The sequence below is a fragment of the Dermacentor albipictus genome, chromosome 1 (genome assembly GCF_038994185.2).
Source record: "Dermacentor albipictus isolate Rhodes 1998 colony chromosome 1, USDA_Dalb.pri_finalv2, whole genome shotgun sequence".
Lineage (NCBI taxonomy): Eukaryota > Metazoa > Arthropoda > Arachnida > Ixodida > Ixodidae > Dermacentor > Dermacentor albipictus.
In genome coordinates this window covers 465,669,420-465,690,705 of record NC_091821.1, presented here as the reverse complement: position 1 = coordinate 465,690,705, position 21,286 = coordinate 465,669,420, and the positions used below count along the sequence as shown (strand labels likewise).

General features: G+C 46.5%; 1 protein-coding gene and 1 pseudogene across 1 annotated transcript in view; both read left to right on the top strand.

The window, feature by feature from the left end:
* Positions 1–21,286, top strand: part of LOC135905615 (microtubule-associated protein futsch) — a 70,685-nt gene that overhangs the window by 9,402 nt on the left and 39,997 nt on the right. Inside the window, exons 3-6 of the mRNA XM_065436571.1 lie at positions 2,042–2,334; positions 6,214–6,350; positions 12,494–16,728; positions 19,966–20,028. Of these exons, the coding sequence (XP_065292643.1) occupies positions 2,042–2,334; positions 6,214–6,350; positions 12,494–16,728; positions 19,966–20,028 (4,728 nt within the window). The remainder of the gene's footprint in view (positions 1–2,041; positions 2,335–6,213; positions 6,351–12,493; positions 16,729–19,965; positions 20,029–21,286) is intronic.
* On the top strand, positions 10,165–11,265 carry LOC135905636 (uncharacterized; annotated as a pseudogene).

Below are 21,286 nucleotides of genomic sequence, written 5' to 3'. Positions count from 1 at the left end.
TTCCGAAAAAGGAGGCCTCTAGTGGCGAGGATGACCAAAAAGCTAGCAAACCTCTAGCTGCACCCCCCAGTTGTTAGGGGCTTCATCTCTTACCTCCTCAATAGCTTGGTGAACTTCAAGAGTGTGATTATCTCGGTTACGCTACATAAACTTAACTCAGCATTTTCTGCCATTAAGTGCCGTGCACATCAGTTTTAGTAAAAAAGCATCTCTCCTGCACCTCGTTCAATTTCTTTTAGGCAGTTTTGAGTGAAAGTTCAGTTATAATATACTTCTGATATAGTGAAGACACTTTGTGCAACAAAACTGTTCTGGCTAACTCTCTCCCCCCCTTGGCATTGTCACTGGTATCGTCCGACAGTGCCGTGCAGCTGAAACCAATTGGCAGACCTTAACAGAATTTGTTAAGTGCACGCAGACAATTTTGGCGACCATGGGAAGTGTTATTTGTTGTTAGTGTTTCGACAAAAATGTAACGCTTTCATTTTAGTTCTTATGTACGAGTTCCAACCAGGTCAAGCTCTTTTGTTGTTTACTTTTTCCTCTGGTTACGTAAGTTTCTTTTGCAGAATCCAATATCCGTATTCAAATTGAAGCGTTAGGGCCAGTACCAAAGAAAGCAGAGGGTGTCTGGCATGCTGCTGTTGCAATCAAGATATTTTGACTCCTGCTATCTCGAGCTCTTGTAGACGCTTTTTTTTCCCCCTGCGCATGAACACTCTGTCAAATTTTTCAGCTTTGGTGCAAAATGCTTGAGTTTCAGAACAGAGAAAGTATGTCTAAATTGTGATTCTTGTGAAGAACTCATGGTTTATTCAGTAGAGACATCAGTGAGGTTGGGAGAGCAGAATATAGAAAGGGAAAAAATGGAAGGTAGTAGTTTATAGAATGATGGATTTTGCCTGTCATGTCTTTACAGCTCCAGTTGAAGGTTAGTGAATTTTTTTCTTCAGGAAACGTATACAGAAGTTATCTGGACAAATAGCATAGTTTACTGTGACGGGAAAGGTTGGTGATTTGACAGCTTCTGGCTCAGTACCAAGTTACTGTTTACACCGAAAAGAGATCATATTGCAGCCAAAGTTGACAGAAATTGAATCAGGCAGCTCTTTGTAGACTTCTTTTTTTTTTTCCAAAAAAAGGAAAGACCCAGATATGAAAAAATTCTATCAAATCCCTTACTTCATTGGCACTGTGGTTTGAGCCGAAATTTAAAGCAGAAAGTTCAGGTATCATAATCCTCACTAATAATCACTTTTGTCTCATAAAAAAAAAGGCTAATCGAGTTTTTAGAAAATGTTTTACCTGTCTCAAGGAAGTGATATAGTGTTTCCCTTGAGGTCCATTTAATAATATTTTTGCTTCTTGGTGACGATGCATTAGATATGTTTCAAATGTAGACATAGCTGCCTTGCCGTCTTTGCCAGACAGTTGCTCTCTTAAGGCCTGTTTTAATCCGGACATACCGAACTGTAAATAACATATATGAAGAGACAGCGTCAAAATTAGCAATGATGTAGGCCACTTTGCTGTCTAGCAAGCACACGACACTGACAGCTGATACTTCAGGAAGTGCATTTGACCAGGCTTGCAGTAGTGTTTAAGGCCCACTGATGTGACAGGCATTGAACCTTAAGCTGGAGTTATGTTTCGGTAAGAAGTTCCCATCCTAGGGTAATGCATCTTCTGCTAAGCGATGTGAGTTGTCAAGCTGCATAGATCTGTAGCCAATAGTTTATGAGTTGACTAAGCAACGTCAATAGCCTAAGATAAAATGTGAGAGAAGTAAGTGGGCTCCTATTCCCATGGGTCTCTGAAAATCACTTGCTTAATGTTTTGGTTTACCTTCGCATCAGAAACTGGCCATTATGGAATTAGCAGTGTGAAGCGATGTTATGTCTTTTGGCACACAGAGAAGGCACCATCCTCACAGACGTCAAGTTAGACAGTTTTGCTTTCTGAATTGACCACACCAACTGACTGTTCCGACAGTGCTGTCCATAGTTGAGCACTGATCTCTGCTGCGGCCTCGTCCTTCCAGTTCTGCCACCAAGGGTCCAATGTCGATGGCTGGGAGCTGGAGCGCTTTGGCTACCGCAAGGCCAAGCTGTCGGTGAAACTGGCCGTGCTCAAGCGATTGCTTGAGTTGCAGTTTGACGCCAACAGCAAGTTCAAGGCGGAGCTCAACAAGCAGGAAGCGGACGTATTGCGGCTGCAGCCCATCGGGCGCGATGTACGCGGTCACCTCTACTGGCTGCACCGCGACCCACAACTGAACCTGCGTCTTTACCGTGAACACCCCGATGATGAACGCTCTTGGATACTCATCTCCCGGTGAGTGTGTGCCCGAGTCTTCAGCTTTCTTGATTTAAGTATTGAGGGACTACAAGGAATGTTTGCCTTATCCCAAGTCTATATTACAAAGTGGATTAGATGAAAAGTCAAGAAATACACCTTTTGCTGCCATAGACTTTGTTTTAATGAGCAGTGCCATTGTGTTGGATCTTTAAAGCGAAAATTTCTTTGCTTCTTCCCCCTTGCTTCATGGGTGCTGGAAGTATTCTTGGCAAGTAGACGCAAGCCCATGGCTAACTGCCGCACTACCCTTTAGATTTTCCACTGTCTTACCTGTGTGCGATGCTAGGACCACATTAGTTGGCCCTCCACAGGTAGTACCATAAGTTGCTTTAACGTTTGGGTAAATAACCTAATATCAAAGGGATGTTTACTTAATGCTAATTTTCACATGTTCGTGAAATCTGCCAAATTTATTTTTTCATAAAACTTTCTGGGAACAAGTCTTTGTTAGCCGCCATGGGATGTGAAGCTTGCAGTGTGTTGAGAACATCTATCCAATGATAAAGCTGCAAGCTGGGTGAGAGTTATTGCATTGATTCTTAAAGAGCCCCTCACCAGGTCTGGCGATTTTGAGCTGACAAGCGCAAAGCATACAATGCGCGCCAACGATCATGTTTCCAAAGAATTACATTGCCACGTGCCATGGAAAGGTCCGAAATTTCAACTTGAACGCCATTTTCCCTTCTCCTCATGGCCACTGCGCTCCAAGCCGGACAGTGACGTACTCGCGTCCCTGCGCCTACGTACTCGGGTCCGCAGCGTGACGTCGCTCGTGGTGACACGTGACTTCAAGAATTATTCAAGGCACCATCTGTTATTTGTATGATTGAATTGTATGATTGAATTCTTGAATTCACGAATTTAAGTTTAGACAACTAAGAAAACACACAAATGGAATGTCTGCATGTTTTTTGTTTTACTTTGCACCAAAGCAAGAGAGATGTACTTCCACTTTGTTTGCTTGTTCCTACGGTCATGCATTCATGTGCGCAGGTACCGAAACTATGCCATTTTCTACCGTGTTCCAACGTCGTGATCATGCTCTGTGATCCGCTTGTTCTGCCTTAGTATTCGTGTAGCACTTAATTATACTGCTAGTCAAGTGTCCTTGTGCACAGCGCGCAAAATCATACGCTGCGTGAAACCAGACAATCGGAAGAGGCCGTGCGCAGTGCCGAAAAAAAGAAAAAAAGGACCAAGGAGGCAAAAAAAAAATAAAGGCAGGGCCCATCACGTATGCATCACGCAATTCTCAAGGTCCAGTATGGGAGAACGCAAGGAAGGAATTTCACTTACGGGGCGACGGAGAGAGTGTCTCGCTATGCAGTGGAGCTCGCTTCCTAAAATCATGGGCTCGCGGCACTGAAATATTTCTATCTCAGCTATTAATAAGCCGATGTGAAAATTTTTTTCTGGCACAACGCTCCCTAGAGGACACGTAACTTTCAGCATATAACCAAAATTTACTACGAGGCCTGGTGAGGGGCCCTTTAAGACTAACACACAAATTTTGGAAGGGCTGCAGAATTTTGAGCATCTGCACATCATAGAAACTGAACAACTGCCAGTATAACATTGCTTCTTTTACATTTGGAAAGATTGGATGCGCTTTGTAGACGATCACAAAGAAGAAGACAGGACAGGCGCAGGATGGCGCAGACAGGCGCCTGTCCTGTCTTCTTCCTTGTGATCGTCTACAAAGCGCATCCAATCTTTCCAAATACAATGAACCAACTTGCCCAACAACGCATTCTGCTAAACTACATTTCTTTTACATTGTTGCTGGATTAAAACTGCTTTGTGCACTTTGGTGCAGTGGGTGGCAAAGGCTGCAGTGCATGTGCGTTTTCCTTGCTTTCAGTTAGCAATTCGAGGCCTCGTGTGGTTGGAGGGGTTTAAAGGCCAGTAGTAAATCGGCGTCGAGTGTTGTTGAAAACAGCCGTCGTAAAACAAAACTGAAAAAACACAACACAGGATGTGCATCTATTTCTCTAGTGCTAAACATGATTTCTCTGTGACACTAGAAGCCTTGCAGCCACCGTTTCTGGACAGTCAGACGATGGCTCATTGCACGCTGCTTCATTTTAAGTTCCTTCATTCAAGTTTCCTTGCTGAATGTACCTGCTGCAATGTAAGCTGAGAGTTGAAATGAGCTGAGAGCAATATCGATAAAAACGACGACCGAATATTGCACGTGCTTGCAACGATCGTTGAAAACTTATAAAGCTCATCTTCTTTTCGCACTCAAATGCATTTTTTCGTTCAGCTTACATTCCCAGGAAGGTCTCTCTCTCTCTCTTCCTGGTCTTTGGAATTTTGAGGGGTCAGCCTAGAATGGAGACAAATCTGCATTCGAATAAATATGGTGTGTGGCGTAGGAACTGTAGCCTCATTGAGCCAGCCAGCCAAGGCCCTAAAGCAGGCCGCACACATAACTCATGCTCTTGACAAAGAAAGACATACGCCAACCAAGTAAAGCTTCATAAAAGACTAGCCGTTTCAGCTCCCATACGGAAGCCTTGTTCACAATGGGGTGAAAAAGGTTGAAGTGCTTGTTTAAATAGACCCATGCATTATGTGTGGCGCAAGCACCACGCGTAAGATAAGGGAAGGGTTCCTTCACTTTGATTGTGTGTGTGGGTCCTGTTGATTGTGTCTCTCCTTGAAGTACAGATGTCACTTCCAGTTTCTTTCCTGGCCGATTGGACTAGCCTTCGTCCAGTCACTATTGTGTGTAGTCGTTGCTGCGCGCTGCAGTGCCCGTCTGAAGAAACGCGCTTCCATTCCTTACATGCCTGGCATAAGCAAGAGCTTATCATGCGTGCTGTGTAAGTATGACGTTGAGGTGGCTCACGTTCCTGTGGGCAAACTGAGGCACACACTTGTTGGTGGGAAGGGCAAGCTGCCGAAGGAAGCCTTTCCTGTATATTGGGTCCACATAGGGGAGACGGGTAATTTTAAACAGCGGCTGTACCAACATCAAAATGATGTGGATAAAACAATAGTGGTTTAGAGTGCTTTGGCAGAGCATGCAGCAATGACTATGCACAATATTGACTAGATGAAGTCTAGTCTAATTGGCCAGGAAAGAAACTGGAAGTCATGTCTCTACCTGCAGTCCCTCAAGATACAATCAACAGGACACACACTCAATCAAAGCGAAGGAACCCTGCCCTGTCTTATGCGCAGTGCTTGAGTCACATGCTAAAACCTATTTAATTTAAGTAGGCACTTCAACCTTCTTCACCCCATTGTGAACAAGGCTTCCGTACGGAAGCCAAAATGTCGTGTTTTTATTAAGTTTTACTTGGTCGGTGTACGTCTTTCTTTGTCCTGTCTCATCCTCACCAGATGGGCTTCCGTCGAACTCTCGACTAATTCTTGTTCTAGAAGTGCATTTAAGCTTATCAGGGAAATGTTATGGGTCTCGGGTGGCAAAGTAATTGACGGCCATAGTATTCCGAAACCATGGACCCTGAGATAAGGTCATGTCATGCACAGTGCAGATTTGGAGGTCAAACAATTCCATTTTGCACATGTACAGCTTCAACAAAACGTCACAAAGTCAGAAGGGACATTGTAAAAGCATAAAGCCTTACATCCGTTCCTGTTCTACACGAGCACATCAAGGCACATCTTGCAGCTGTCCCTGCATTTTCTTTCTGCCATTGTCCTTCCACTTCCCATGGGTTTACATTGTGTGAGGAACCCTGAATATGGTCTATGTAGTTTGCAGGCTGCATCTATTGCAGGCTCTGTTGCAAGCCCAGCATTGTATGTCTGTTCCTTCCTTGCAGGAGGAACTGAGTGTGTGTTGTGATGTGATGTGATGTAATGCTGGTGGTGTCTGCGCAGGACACGCGATGAATTGGCCAAGCTCATTGCCGACCTCGAGGGCAGCTTCTCGGTGGTTAAGAAGGAGGAGAGCTCCTCCATGGACAGCGAGACGGGTGAGAGCAACCTCACCGAGCCAGACGGTGCCAAGACAGAGGGTAAGTGGGTGCCCTTGGGCTATCAAATGAGTTCAGCAACAATCAATGAAGTGGAGATAGAATAAGGAACTAAGTTACAGCATAATGTAACACAGTGGTGGTGGCATGGATTTAGCAGTAGAGCATGAGATTCATGTATTCGAGGTGCTTGGTTCGAATTCCTGTGCAAGCCACTTCATTTCTCGCCCTTTGATTGGTACCCGATTCTGGGAAAAGAGCTGCTAAAAGCCAGTGGGGTTATGCTAAGTAGGTATGCCACAGTAGGAAGTCCCACTAAACTACCAAAGATGCTCTCTTGCTAGTACATTTGTATCACGGAGACCCATGCATTATGTAGCAATACCTCTTAAGTGGAGCACTTGAGGTAATAAATTAAGCAGTAAATAAATAAAATTAGCTGCGTTGACGAGTTTGGTTCGTTCCGTCAACGTGGCTTCGCTTTGAAACTGGTTAGTACTAGTGGCATAATCAACACTTGCTTGTGTGGTCAACACGAAAACTCACTGCAGCAGGGGCTTTGCACCCTACACCGTTGCAAGAAGTTTGCCACTAGTGTGTTCATCCCTTAAGAAAAAAGGGCATTTTCTCAAGTTCTCCACGCGGCCAGAAATATAGTTGCCTGCAGTGCCCTGCTGCACACGTACATTGCTGCAACAGAGTAAATTGTATTTACACCATAGAGATACGATTTGCCCAAACGTTCGTTCATTGTAGCTGATAGTACGTCATAGCCATGTCTGTTAAAAAGCAGAATTCGTTGCGATAGTAAATTTTTTCTAGCGTTTTCTGCCGAAATGTATGAACGAGGTTCTACTGTATTCGCTGTGCTGTAAACACTAGCTATTTCCTCAGCGACACATTGCAACGAGGCAGAGCAGAGGCCTAGTTGAGTAGCGTCATCAATGGAGCAAAGTTGGCAAGATGTAGATGCTCTTCACATTCCTGTATGTCACTGAGAGATAGGGGCCAGTATCACTAGCTTAGTGGGCTGAAACTAACGCGAACATGCGAACCTTGTGTGCTGCACATTTCTACAGAGGAATCCTTCAAGAGACGTTAAAGGCAATATTAAGTCAGTGCAGACTGTTAGAATACCATTCTAAAAACCACACAGTGCTTGTTTCGTGCCAATAAAATACCTAATCTAAGAGGAAATCGCACTTGGGGGGTTCACATACCTTCAGCACAATTCAAATTGCCCCCACCCGAGTGGGGGAGCGGTGACATTGGAGGCGCCATCACCACCCTTTAGTGCGACAGGCGAGTGCCATAGGTAAAATCCATAGGTAAAACGGCACCCAACAGACAGAGCTATGGTTCTATGTGCAAAATGCAAATATGCAGCTATGGAGAAACTGAGCAGAGACAGAGTGTTGGAATATTCGCTGCTGCATCTGCTTTTGGTCAGGTGGCATGGACTGTTTCGGCATCTCACGGCATCACATCAACACAATATTCTCTGCTACAGCAGCTTGTGTGAATTTCACGAGTCTACAAAATCAGCACAGCACTACGTGATGATGAAACTGCGGAGACGCGAAAGCATGGGCAGCACAGAGCCAAGTGAAAATGAAATCTTTCAACCACTTGCGTCGTTGTTAGGGGTAAAGTCATTGAGTTTTTTTTCTAAGCAGCAAATAGAACTAGACGAGTAGCATTTTCTTCTGTCTTATAACACATTTCAATTATCTTTTCATTACGAGAGGTTGACTACTGGTGACAAAATAAAAACGAGGAGCTCCCACGTCATTGGACTAGTGCTTCAATGTTCCGGTTGAGTTGCAAATCGTGTCTTGTATTTACCTCAATTTCTCTATTACGGTGAAACCTCATTAAACTGTAGTTGCCTAGATCTCGGAAAAAGTATGTACTAAACGGTAGTACTGCTTAACCGAAATAGCATGAGATCGCCCACTTACCTGTCAAAAACGGAACTCAGAGAGAATGTGATGAAAGAGAAAAAAACATGCAGTAATTAGTCACATTGCGCAACAAAAGTGTTATTTTCGTTTGACGCTGCGGCGGCCTAGCAGCGACGACAGCGGCCTCAAACTTACTGAAGCTACAAACCAGCTTTTCAGCCAAGCCCCTCTCCTTGGTAAACATTTGCACGGCAGATTCCTTGTTGGCGTTGCAAATTCTCCATGCACGGGTACAGTAGCACTGCAGAAGTCACAGGGCGCCTTTTTCATTGCGGGTTGCTGTTCTTGTTGTGACGCCTGCAATCACGAGGCTGATGTCATGTGCATCTTTGGCCACTGTCAGGCCTAAATCGCTCGTGGTGTCGCTTTCTGTGTCATCCTGATCACTGTCGTTAGGCGACACTTCGGCAACAACGGAGGCAACGGTGGCGAAAAGTCGAACCTCATAGCCGGCATCTCTTCGCGGTCACAGCAGCACTGCTAAGCAGCTTCCTTGCATTCCAAATGCCACACACAGTAGTCAACAGTAGAGTCATGTCGCGTGCCAGCGCCGACTTCTTCGTGTCATGTTCGATAGCACGAACGGTGTCCAATTTTTCTTTTATGCTGAGCACCTGGTGCTTTTTATCCGAGCATCGGCATGGCACGAGTCCTAGCTTGTCCGACGCCACAACGCTCTCTGGCACGACACCGAAATGATGTTGATGTTAATGTGACTTCACGTACAAACGTAAAGGGCGCTTGGAGGCCATTGTTCTGCCAGGCCATCCAATGGGGACAACGCACTGGCGTGATTGCGAAACGAAAAGTGGAAACACTATGTGTTAACCGATACGCACGCAATAAGCTGGTACGATTTATCTGGGTACAAAACACATTATGTTCAATGGCCGGTGAGTGGGCGATTTGACTTTATTACTTTTAAAACGAAACTACTGTTCAAGCGGGTAAGGTTTAACGAGGTTTTACTGTAAGACCAACAGGACCTATTAGTCTTGTAAACTAGTAGACGTGCAACACTGCTCGTATAAGACTTACCAAGTCCAATGTGCAGGACCTGTTGGTCTTATAGGCAAACCTATGCAACTAACAGAGTATCCAGCAATAGCTACCACAAGTATGTGGACCAAGTTTGCCTGTGTGATTTAAACTCTCACGTAAACACAAAGCTGTGAACTGCATGAACGTGCATGCGTGAACATGCGTATCTCGTACGGTAAACATGCGTGCTTTCTGGTGGCTAGTCGACCCTATCTTCGTATGTGCTTTCACGCTTGTCTTTGTTGCTGTTTCCTCTGTCCGCATCACATTATCTTTTCAATCGGTCCTGTTGATGTGAGTGGACCTTATAGCAACAGAGACGACGCGCTGTGGAATGGCTGTGCTCTGTGGAAAGGCTCCGACGACACCCGGTCTTTTGTCAAACATACTGTAGTGGATATCCTATTCACAGATTGAATTGTTCGAACGTTCACTATTCGATTTTCGTTCATATATTTGAGTGTTTGCGTACATATTCTGTGGAAAAAACTCGCAGTTGAAGAAAAACTGAGCTGCAAAGTTCTGAAATGTTAGGTCCACTTTGCTGAGTTTTGTAGGACTTGCTCAGTTTTAGCATTACCATAAAATTCCGAACAAGCGCTCCCATCCGTGCTAGCCCCCCCCCCCCCCCCCTCCCCTTTACTGTCAATTTCATATTTCCGTGCCGTTCCAGGAAAGCGCCCCCTCCCTCCGCCTGCACCCTTATCACACACCGCGCCTGAGCAACACTGGTCTGCCCCACCAAGTCCAAGAAGCTAATCCAATCCAATCCTTCCTTTCAAGCCATTCGCATGCTCGTTCACATGCGCCATTCGTAGTGTTGTTCTGCCGTTGTCAAGTTTGCGATGCCGATGCATTTGTACACAGTGGTGAAGAAAGTTGAGGTTGTACAATGGCATTGAGAAAACAGAAGAAACGTGCACCAAATGTTTCGACATATTGAGCTTAACCGCGAATGGATACGGGACTGGGACAGTAATTTCGAGAAGTTGCTTCAGCAAAACTATGGGAGAGCAAAACTTCGAAGAAAGCTGAGTAACGGCGCCCCAGTTTTCAGTGAATGCGTGGACGATGCGCTCTTCGAGTTCTTCAAGCGGGAAAGAACGGCAGGACGTGCTGTTAGTAACCGGCTTCTCTCATAAGAGGCTGTCAGAATAGCCAACAACATGCAGTTGGGAAACTTCGTAGCTTCCAGCCATTACAGTAGTCAATGGAAGCAGTGGTTCGGCGCGTCAGTACGCCGTTCTACGAACGAGAGCCAAAAGACGTCCGAAGAGTTTTCGGAGGCAGCAAGTGCCTTTCGGTTTGCCGCAAGCTCCCTGTGACGGCGCAACGACTACACGTTGTCCAGCATCGCCAATATGGACGAGACGATGGTCCGAATAGAGAACCCAACCAACAGGACAAACATCGTGGTTGGCGAAAGCACCGTACGAATCGCAAATACTGGATGTGCCTGATGAGGCTTCATGGTTTGTCTAGCCGCACGTGCCACCGGCCGCAAGCTCCGGGCATTCGTTATTTTCAAGGAACAAACGGGGAAAATTCCAGCCGGGGTCTTCGTGAGCCTTTGCATACCAGGCGAGAATTTTTTTGTTTTTTTCAATGGGGTGAGGAATCACATGATGCCGCTAAGTTCGTTGTATCAAAACGCTGACTTTCCTTTTCTTTGACTCGTAGCAAATGTTCGTTTCACCGCCACAAAAAATGGCTGGAAGACATCGGTAAAGATGCAGGAGTGGCTGTCAAGAATCTAGGGCCCAAACGTCGATGACGTGCGGCATTTACTGGTACTGGACCAGGTGCCCATACATAAAACGCAAGCTGCCAAGAATGCTTTCGAGGAGTGCGATACCAACGTGCTTTATGTGCCTGCGGGGTGCACGAGCATCCTGCAGCCGGCTGACATCTACTGCGACAAGCCTTTCAAATTCACCCTACGGCGTTTGTAGGTCAGTCATGCTTGCTGGTGGACATGACATCTGCCCCAAGGATCATGCAGCCACGCAGCCAAGCTCTGTTCAGGTTGACAGGGGAGGCGGATTTGGTGCACGGATTAACCATTATTTGGTCCTTCAATATCAATAGCCCGATGATAGTTTATAGGCTAACTAGGTCACATGAGATCATTTGTACTTGCGTCAATGCTCACAACCTTCATTTTTTCTTTATCCCGATTATTTTGATTGCCACTTAATTGGATAATAGTCACCGGACTTGTAGCCAGTCCCTGCCGAGTCTAAATTGCGACTTTATAACTGGACTCGTTCCAGAATGAGTGCTTAAGCACCTTCACTTTTTTTTTCTTTTTAGCTGCTGTATAAATTGGAATGTATGTCAAGATTCTTTCACGAAAAAAAAAAAAACTTCCAAGGTAGCCACCTTATCTTGGATGGCGGTATTTAGCACATTGTCAGTTGTCGTCTGTCCAAGTGAAAATTGGGGGTCAACCTATATTCAGGACCGACCTATATTCTGATTTATACGGTAACTGCTACACTCACTTCTTAATAATCAAAATTTCTGATGACAGTGTTAAGCGGGTGTATAACATATGGTGCTGCAACCTCGCACATCTTTCTACACAAACGGAACTCCTGTTTCTCGTAACATGTTTCTCTGGTCCCTTGAGGTTCCGTTTCACAAGATTCTACTGTAGATTAAACAGATTGAGACCAGAAAAAAATCAGCAACTGAGACTTTGAAAACTGCAATGCTGGCAATGGAAAGGCGGCTATGCCACTCAGACTCGGTTTTTGATAGAAAGGAGTAAATAAGCAAGTTTGTACACCAGTAGGTAACGTCAACATTGTATTGGTGATCGGTGCTCATTGACAAGTACGAGCTGTACTTTATACAGTATACCAGTATTTCTGGCTTTATGTTCCCAATTATAATTTTATCTATCACTTCTTGCATCCTAATTAGTTACTTCTGTCATTCAAAAAACTGCTTTGGTTCGGCAGCAATTCCATGTTTGATGTCTAGGTAGGTGTGACTTCTTTTTCACCTGCATGGTTTCTTGCCAAGGAAACAGTGTATAGTTTTCATGACATTGTGACACAATCACTTGTATGGTAATGGCACACAGCTGTAGTGCTGTTATTGGGCTTAGTGTAGCTGCTGATTTTAACTATTAGTAACTAGTAGTAACTTCTACTCTGTTTCATTTGCTTGTAGAAAAACCAGGCTCCGGGCTACCAGGTGACGAAAAACCTGCAGTGACAGACACGGGGCAGCCGCCGTCAATAAAAAATGAAGAGCCTCACCACGAAGAAACTCTTTCTATAACCCTCTCTGCATCTGGTACCACAGACAAGACAACCTTCCCCAGGTTCGTCATCAAAAAAGAGCCGCTAGAAAACATCACCTTAGAAGAGACTTCAAAGTTGGATAAGCATGAATCGCCGTCAGAGGCGGAAGTTGTCCACGTGAACAACGAGAACGCCGAAGCAAGTGAAAATGATCTCTCCAAGCGCCCTCCAGGAGAAAGCCACGAGGAATTGAAGAAGTCCACTCCACCTAGTGAGGACAGTGCAAAAGACAAGAGAGGTGACGGTGGCGGCAAAAGCAAAAAACCATCCGTAGCCGAGCAAAACAATGCAGAGGACTTGTGCACACGGGCCTCAGCTGAAGACGGTGAAACCAAGCCGCCCACCAGGCCATCGTCGCCACCACCACAAAACCAAGCACACAGTTCTGGGAGTCGAACTGCGCCTCCACCGACCTACAAGCCAGCCGCCACTCACGGGTTTGGAAATGCCAACGGTAATGGCACGACAATGGTGTCAGAATCCCTTCCATGTGACCTCTCAGTTGTCCACCGGGAGGAGTCGAACTCTTCCACAGGAGACCCACCCACATCCTCAGAAGTGCTCCTAGCCGCAGAAGTCAGGCGGGTCGTCGACGTTGGTGCTGAGGACTTGCGAACCGGTGATAAACCGGAGGAAGTGCATGTATCCGAGAAGAACGGCCAGCCGGAGTCGCCGAGCAGCATTCCATATGCGCACGAGGGAACTCGCCACACGCCAGTGGTGTCTTCAACGACAACGAACATACGGCGGGTTGGTGCCATAGAGCAGCCGCTGGCACTCGACCTCACCAGGGTCCCGCCAGAAGCTTCTTCAGTAGATGCGACGACGTCAGCTGTCTTGGCCTCCCAGGATTTTTGCACATCTGGCGACCTGCCGGGAGTTAGCAAAGAAGACAAACCTGCGTCCGCCCACGGGGCTTCCTCAAAGCCATCTTCGTCACTTGGAGACAAGGCATCGGCTTTGCTACCCACTTCCAGCCCTTCTGCGAGCACGGGGGGTGTGGAAACTTCTGTGCTTGGATCCGATAATGTCACATGTGCAACTGATGCCAAAGCTGTGGTGCTTCCCATGTCCTCTGGTGTTGGTGAAGGGAGTTTGCAGCCTCTTGCTGATGCAGTGACTCCAAGGACGCATGGAAGTGCGGCAATGTGTTCTAGCGGAGGTTCGGTGCCATCAAGTAACCAGCCTGAATCTGCTAAGCCAACCAGGACAGGACAAAATAGGGAAAAGAAAGACCTTGCCAGCATGGTAAAAAAACTAGCCAGTGGCGCAAAGTCTACTGATGCGAATTCCAAGAAGCTCGATAGCAAACATCCATCTCCAGGGAGCAAAGGCTACTTGGGGGCAGACCACTCAGAACATGGCTCAGTGGAGACACCCAGCACTAAGGTAACCGATGCAGTGGCTACTCCTGAATCAAAATCATCGGCAGCTGCCCAACATGTAGAGGAAGGTGCTAAGCTTTCGGCTGCATCTGCTAGTGGAGATGTTCGAGAGAAGGGAAGTACCATCATTACAGCATTGGCTGCAGAAGCTGAAAGTGAGGGGAAGGATGTTGCTAGTGAGAAAATCACTGCTGGCAGCTCACCATCGAAAGACACTGACGCATCAGTCAAGACAGTGGAGGAAAAGACTAGTGCAGCCCATGAAAAAGGGGCAGGAGAGGTCACTAATTCCCCAAGCACAGTTCTCTCAAAACCAGCCGAGCCACAGGCGGACGCAAATGCTCAAAGAAACTCTGAAACTTCGCCAACAAGCTCGACTGCAAAGCCATCGAAACCTCACCTACCTGATGCATGCAAGGAAAGCACAGTGGCTGTTGATAAAACCTCAAGAAAAAGCAAAAAGCAACGGCATATTGAAAGAGTTAAAGATCAATCTCCAGACTCTCAACTGATAGATTCACCTACCAATAAAGCGGCATCGTCACCTTCAGATGTACCAAGCAAATGTGCCTTGGAAACGTTAAAGCCTGACGCTAAGAGGGTCCATTGTGAACTGGAAGAGAAAAGTCAGACAAAGAATGCAGCAGAGGAACTGCTCGTGGTTGATCCCACCAGTGAAAAAGTAGAGACAGAATCAGAAAAGAGCGTGTGCAAAAACTCTCCACGCAGTGAACAAGCTGTCGACGTGCAGTTGCCTACTTCTGATCAAGGAGCCAGTGTAGGAGACAACAAGAGCACAGTGGATTCATCGAAGGTTGTGGCACCAGAGCTCAAAGCAGTTGGCAAAACTTTCGACTGCAATAAATCTGACCACGTAGATGTCGGTGCAAGCAAGGTGACCTCGGAATCTCCTCCGAGTGCGAGTGTTTCATCTGGTGAGGAGGGTGGGAAGCAGAAAAGCAGTGTTACTACAGATACAGGCAATGATATGCCTAACTCAAGAAGTGCTAACAAAGAGCACTGTGAGGACACCTCAAAGATAAGTACTTCTGTAAGTGCTGCGAAAGGCAAAGCTAGTGTGGAGAGCAGTAAGGTGTCTTCTCCCAGCACCCAGACTGAGGATTCTGAGGAACAAAAAAGAAAGCAAGGAGACGTGGGTGCCAGTAAAGCTGAATCCAAACCCACTCCTGAAGACCAACCCACAGTTAGGACACTGGGTGAAAGCAATGTACAGACCAAAAGTACAGCTGATGGTGAGGCTGCACAAGAACCTCAGACTGAAAAAGTATGCAACAAAGAAGCCACAGTGCAGGAGAAGGCTATGCAAGCAGAACAACACAAAGAAGATCCTCAGGTGAAACACGTTGGTAGTGGTGACACGGTGACGCCAGAAGGAAAGATCGGCGGTGATGCCACTTTGGTAAAAAAGAGAAGAGGCAGGACACTGTCATCGTGTGTTGCAGATTTAAAGAAAGGCAAAAGGCAGAGAAGAGGGCAACAGGACAGTGATGGTCGCAGTGACAGGGAGGCAGCAGGTGAATTGAAGAGTGACGCTCCATCACCATCTGTGTGTGATACTGTGAAGGCTGGTTCACCTGAGGCACCTTCTGGGAAGACATCCATGGAATCTAGCAAGGAGCAGCTTGTGTCTAGTAAGTGTACAAAGGCAAAAGAAAGCGAAAGTGATATTCCAGCTTTAAGCAGTGACGCTGTGGAGGGTGATAAAGAGAAGGCAATGGACACTATTGTGGATGCCACACCCAATGCTGAGAGCAGCACCAAGCAGCCTAGTGAAACCGAAGGCGCTCGGGACTGCGGTGTCGAAATTGGTCACAAAGATGCAGACGGCACTGACAAACAGGTGGTGGCAGAGGCAAAGAATGAACCCAAGAGTAGATTGAAGGGCGAACAGGGCTCCAGGGCCTCAACAAGACTCAGAGCAGATGCCACAGCGAGGAGGGACAAGGCAAAGACACCCAGCGACGAGAGCATCACTCATTCCGCAGCTGCCGAGCACAGTGAGGGAGCCAAGGATGGAGCTGTCATGGACGATCCTCCGCTTCCTACCATGAACAAGACGGAGCCAACATCAGTAGTACGCGAAGGTTCCACAGCAACACCCCGTGATGAGGAAGCAGTTGATGCTTTAGAGGCGCCCGCTGAGCTTTTGCAGGACACTCCATTGGGAGCTAGAAAGCGAGGCGGCTTCCGAGGCCGCGGAGGTCGCGGGAGAGGTCGGGGTAGGGGTCGTGCTGGCCGCTGGAGCCACACGAAGCGGCGCGTTCGGCCGCTGGAAGGGCCCTCGCCCAAGAAACCCCGTGAGGAAGAAGACAAAGATGCCGGTATCAACGGCGACGCTGCGACACCCGCGGAAGGTGAACCCGCCCCTGCAGCTGCCTCTACCCTTAGGGGCAGTGGCAGGGGCAGGTCGCGGGGAGGTCGGGGCAGGGGCCGCGGCGCTTCAAGGGGTAGGGGTCGCGGCCTGGCCAGAGAGCTGGGTGCTGCTGCAGCCTGCCTCCTGGGAGCACCGGAAGGCGAGCCGCCAGATGAGGACAGCCAGGGCCGCCGTCGGAGTTCGCGTATCCAGCGGGAGCAGGAAAAGCGGCTGTCAGAGCTGGCTCAGCAGATGGCTCTGGAACAGCAGCTGGAGGAGACCATTTTGCAGGAAGAGGCTGCCGCCAAGGGGAAGACAGCGGTGGTCACCAAGAGCCCCAAGGTGCGTTGGCCTGTTCTATAGACTGCTGCAGCATGGCAACACCGTTTCAGTTGTATCCCGTTTTAGCAGTGTTTTCAAACCAAGAGATAACCGACAAGCATATGCACTAGCTTCCAGCTGATTTTCAGAAGGTACTGTGTGTTTTATGGTAAAATAAACTACTTACTACAATGCTTCCATGCCATGTTATCGGTTATAACAATTATATCTGCCTACTGGGGTGCCATGCAGGGTGCGTGGCACAAAGACACTTGTGACAGAACAGCTCATATATATATATATATATGTATTTTCCTGGATTTCACATTCTTTTTTTTTCCGGTACAGAAATTCAGCAGCCAGATTTAATTGTTATAGCCAATAATGCAGCATGGGAACATTCTAGCAAGTGGTTTATTTTACCCTAGAGTACACACAAAGGTTCACAGTGTAGCGACTGCTCATATTTACATCCGACTATTGTTAAGACCAGAAATGCCATAGGTGAGTACGACTGTACTTCTTTCGTATAACTTTAGTTTAAATGTTTTATGCTTGTCCCCTCTGCTTTTTTCATGCAACCCAGCTATAACAATTATCGATTCTAATAATGGCATTTTCTTGGCACTTTAATATTGTTATACGTGAGTTCGACTGTAGTGTGCCAGTGGCAATAAAATGAGACAGAGCACATGAGTACTGACTCGCTATGCATTCTCTGGATATCATTAGATACAAGAAAAGCCAGGCTGCAGTGAAAAGCCAGCATCATCTGGTCTAGCCAGCACTCATGCCCTACAGCAGGGCTTCAACTTTCTGTCCTTGGGGAATCCCACCAGCTTTACTGGAGTGCCACGGAGCCACTCCCCTCTCCCTCCCACCACAGATGTGCTTATGCACATATCAGTGGTGTGAGGGAGGGGGCAGTGGTGGGAATTCAGTATAAGGGCTCATTAGAGAATGAAAAGGGGGACAAGGAGGGTCTTCTTGCATGCACGGTACTGTGAGCACTCAAGTGCCGCCATGTCTCAAGGAGGGTAGGAGAGACCTCGTTCCTTCAAGATCCACTGAACCAATGCATAGCAACGTTGCCACCTCTACGTGTGGCCTCCATTGGTTATGGTTCAGCGGGTTATCTTCAATCTCAAAAGCCATCACTCTCGACGAGGCATTCACCGTAATACTACATAGACAAGCATAGTCCTTGTTTTTCTTCCTTTCTGCGCCACTTCGAGCACCATCAGAGTACGCTGGCCGTATGGCCTCCACTCTAGGCACTGCATGCCATAAACAGCACGGCTTCATCATGAGAACAAAGTCGTGGGTGCACAAATGTTATTATTTCTTGCAAACAAATGTCGCAAGTCTTTAGTGCTGCGGAGTGGTCTCTGATGTACCGATCGCAAGGCTAAGCCGAAATGCCCACATTGCCTGGCATGCAGCGGTGCCTCGCAGTGCGGTAGCAAGCCAGCCTGCATCAAAACTGCGCTGTATCGACACTGATGTGCCTAAACGACAAATAACATGTGAACAATATGTTTAAATAGCTAATTTTGTCATCCATCAGCAACAAGAGTCAACCAGGCAGACAACGCTTAATTAGAAAGCGACTCTCAGCTTGCAGAACTTCAAAACTGTGCCCATGAGCGTGACTTGAAAGCTCTCGGAGCAGCGGCCACTGCAGGCCCACAAGATGAGTCTTGCACACTGCTGCTGCGTGGGTCTTTCGCAGCTCACAGTATGCCAAAGCGTGGATCTGGTGTGCAGTGGCTTAGTTAAATCCAAAATGCAGTGCAAAATTTCTTCTCTAGGTCGCTAAATTGTCCACTGGAATTAAATGGGGAAAAAATGGGATGGTGTCAGATTTGTTCTGGCTGCTCACAGAACCCTTCTGCTCATGGAACCCCTGGGTTCCGCAAAGCCCAAATTGAACACCCCCTGTCCTAAAGCATGGGCATCACACTTTTCCGGCATGTTTCAAGATCTTGCCCCTTTCCGGCTGTCACGCTCAGTGCTATTTATCCTGCTATAGCATATTATTAATTTATTAGCCTAATAGTATCTAACAAAATTGTGTTTTATGTGCTTGCTTGGTTATCACAAAGATGCAAAGGCTAAAATAAAATTCTTTTTGTGGGTTTCAAACATGCATGCATCGCGTTTTTGCCAGCTGCTTGCAACTTGTTTTACGACAGTTCTTGCAAATGATGGCTATAATAATACAAGCTCTTTAGGGCCAAATGTTCCTCAATATACAGTAACACACTTAAACCTTACATTATAATGGTTGTTTAGTAAAACTGGCAGACGAATACAAAGCGACATCGCTGTAAGCATGTAATGTTGACAGTGCAAATGCTATAAATGGTAATGACAATGCAGAAACATCAACTAATGCGGAAGGTCTTGTGGGATGAAGTAACTGATTGTGCTTTTCAAACAAAAAGAGCACCCAAACACATTTTTAGATGCTCAAGGCAAAAATATGCCTATGTAGGGACAAAGGACAGAAATAGTCATTTATAGACACTACAGAGTCACTTTTAAACCACCACTTATCCCATAATTTGTGCCCGTACACCAAAAACGTGGGGCCCTGGCATGCAGGAATGAATAGGTGTGTGCCTTTGAGCTGGTCTCTGTTCACCAGCATGCCTCAGAATGCATACAAGGTGGATGGATTACACAGCCTGAATGCAGTTTGTGTGCTGCCTCATGGTTAATTGCGGTGGCAACTGAACCTAATGCCATTAGTGATATCCGAGTTCTAAAGAAATTTTGTAGCCATGGCATGCATATTCTCCTTTTAAATGCCTACATTGAACATGTTTAGTTTGCATGCGACTTTGAAGTGATAGGTTGGCAAGTCCAGACTGTTAAAGGGAAATAATTGTCACTCAGCTGACAGTAGTGCAAAGCTATAATTGAAACACGTGCAGATTCCTCAGAAAGTAAGCTTTGCATTTGAAGAAAAATTCATCCTGGTCTGGTGTATTGAACCCGAGACCAACGCCTTCCCGAAGTGGTTGCTCTGCTGTCACTAGGAGGTTAGCCAAAACAACCACCTGTGAAGCTTTTTTTTTTCTTTGAGAAACCCGTTTAGTGTTTCCTTTGCAATTTTCTTCTGCTGACAGGTGGATGCAAATCTCCCCCTTTCACCACTCCTTTTGTGAGGCTAACCTATCATTGGCGGCATGTTTAATGCTCAATTCCCATCACTTTTGTCATGACTCCTGTGTTATGGATTTTGTTTTGCAGAAGCGGAGTCGTCAAGCTGACAAGGATTATGTTCCTCCAGAGAAGAACAAACGGAGGTCGAAGGTGAGAGCCTGTTGATTGGTGTTTCTGGGTCTAAATCTGAGTAGATAGGGAACTCTTGTGTACCCCAGTTGCAAGTGCAAATTTAGTGCCACGGGGCATGAACACTTAGCCTCAGTGAGCTTTATTTTAGCCAGCATTCTGCTACATGGGAATGGAACATCTTTGGAACTGATTGCAACGTTGAAGGGTAAATCAGCATGAAAATTATATTGTACATATTTGGTATTTCTGGCAGTATTCCTAAAATAGCAGTGCATTATAGTTAAGGAACAGTATTTGGCATGAATTTTAGTTTAAGTAACTCATTGCAACTGCATTAGCATGAACAATCATCACAAGCCAAGGCAAGACAGCATTGAATCCAAGTTTGTAAAGGAAGAACTTGTTTTCCATTGTAGATGGCACAGGGTCGCTTTGTTGAAAAGTTAGTACTGATCGTGTATATAGGATTATATTACTGTAAATCTTGATATAACGAACTTCGGGGACCACAGCAAATTGTTCATTATTCTAAAAAGTCGTTATAGTGAAAGCCCCAAAATTAACCGTTCCGTCCATCAACCCACCAGTTGTCATCGTATGGACTACCCACAACAACGTTGCTGTTGGCTGTTGGCCTATGCTGTTGCTATAGGTTCTATCGTCACGCACCATCGAAGCACTGTATAGTGAGATTAGCATGGGCAGTTGAGACACTGACGCCAAGAAGACCACCGACAATGAGGAAGCTCCATGTTGCTTCCAAAGCGCAGCGTTTCTTTTGTTTGTTTCTCACATTCTTTGCCTCGGATACCGTAACTGTCTCGCTCGAGGTGGATGCCTGAACTATTCCAAAGTTCAAGCGCATGTAAATGGCACCATCCAGGCAGTGCAACCATGTGGCACCAGTGCGAGACGTTCTCCGCTCGCGCCGAAAAAGGCGTGAAATAAAGAGGCATTCGCAGTAAGAAAGGCAAAAGAAGAAAGGGACACCCCTCTGTGCACCTCTGTTGCTAGGCGACACTTGTCTGGCATACAAACACACAGGCAAACAAACAAGCAAGCGTACAAACACAGACACGAATAGAACAAAATGCACAAATAGAACGGAAAGGGCGGCGTTTGGGCTGTCCTTCTTGTTCTCCTTGTGTCTGTGTTGGCATGCCTGTTTTTTCCATGCCATGTGTCACGAGAACTCTTAGCATTGACAACCTGCGAATGGCACCAATGGCAAAGTGCCTGTGTTCATGGTGACACTAACTTCACCCGTCTGGCAGCG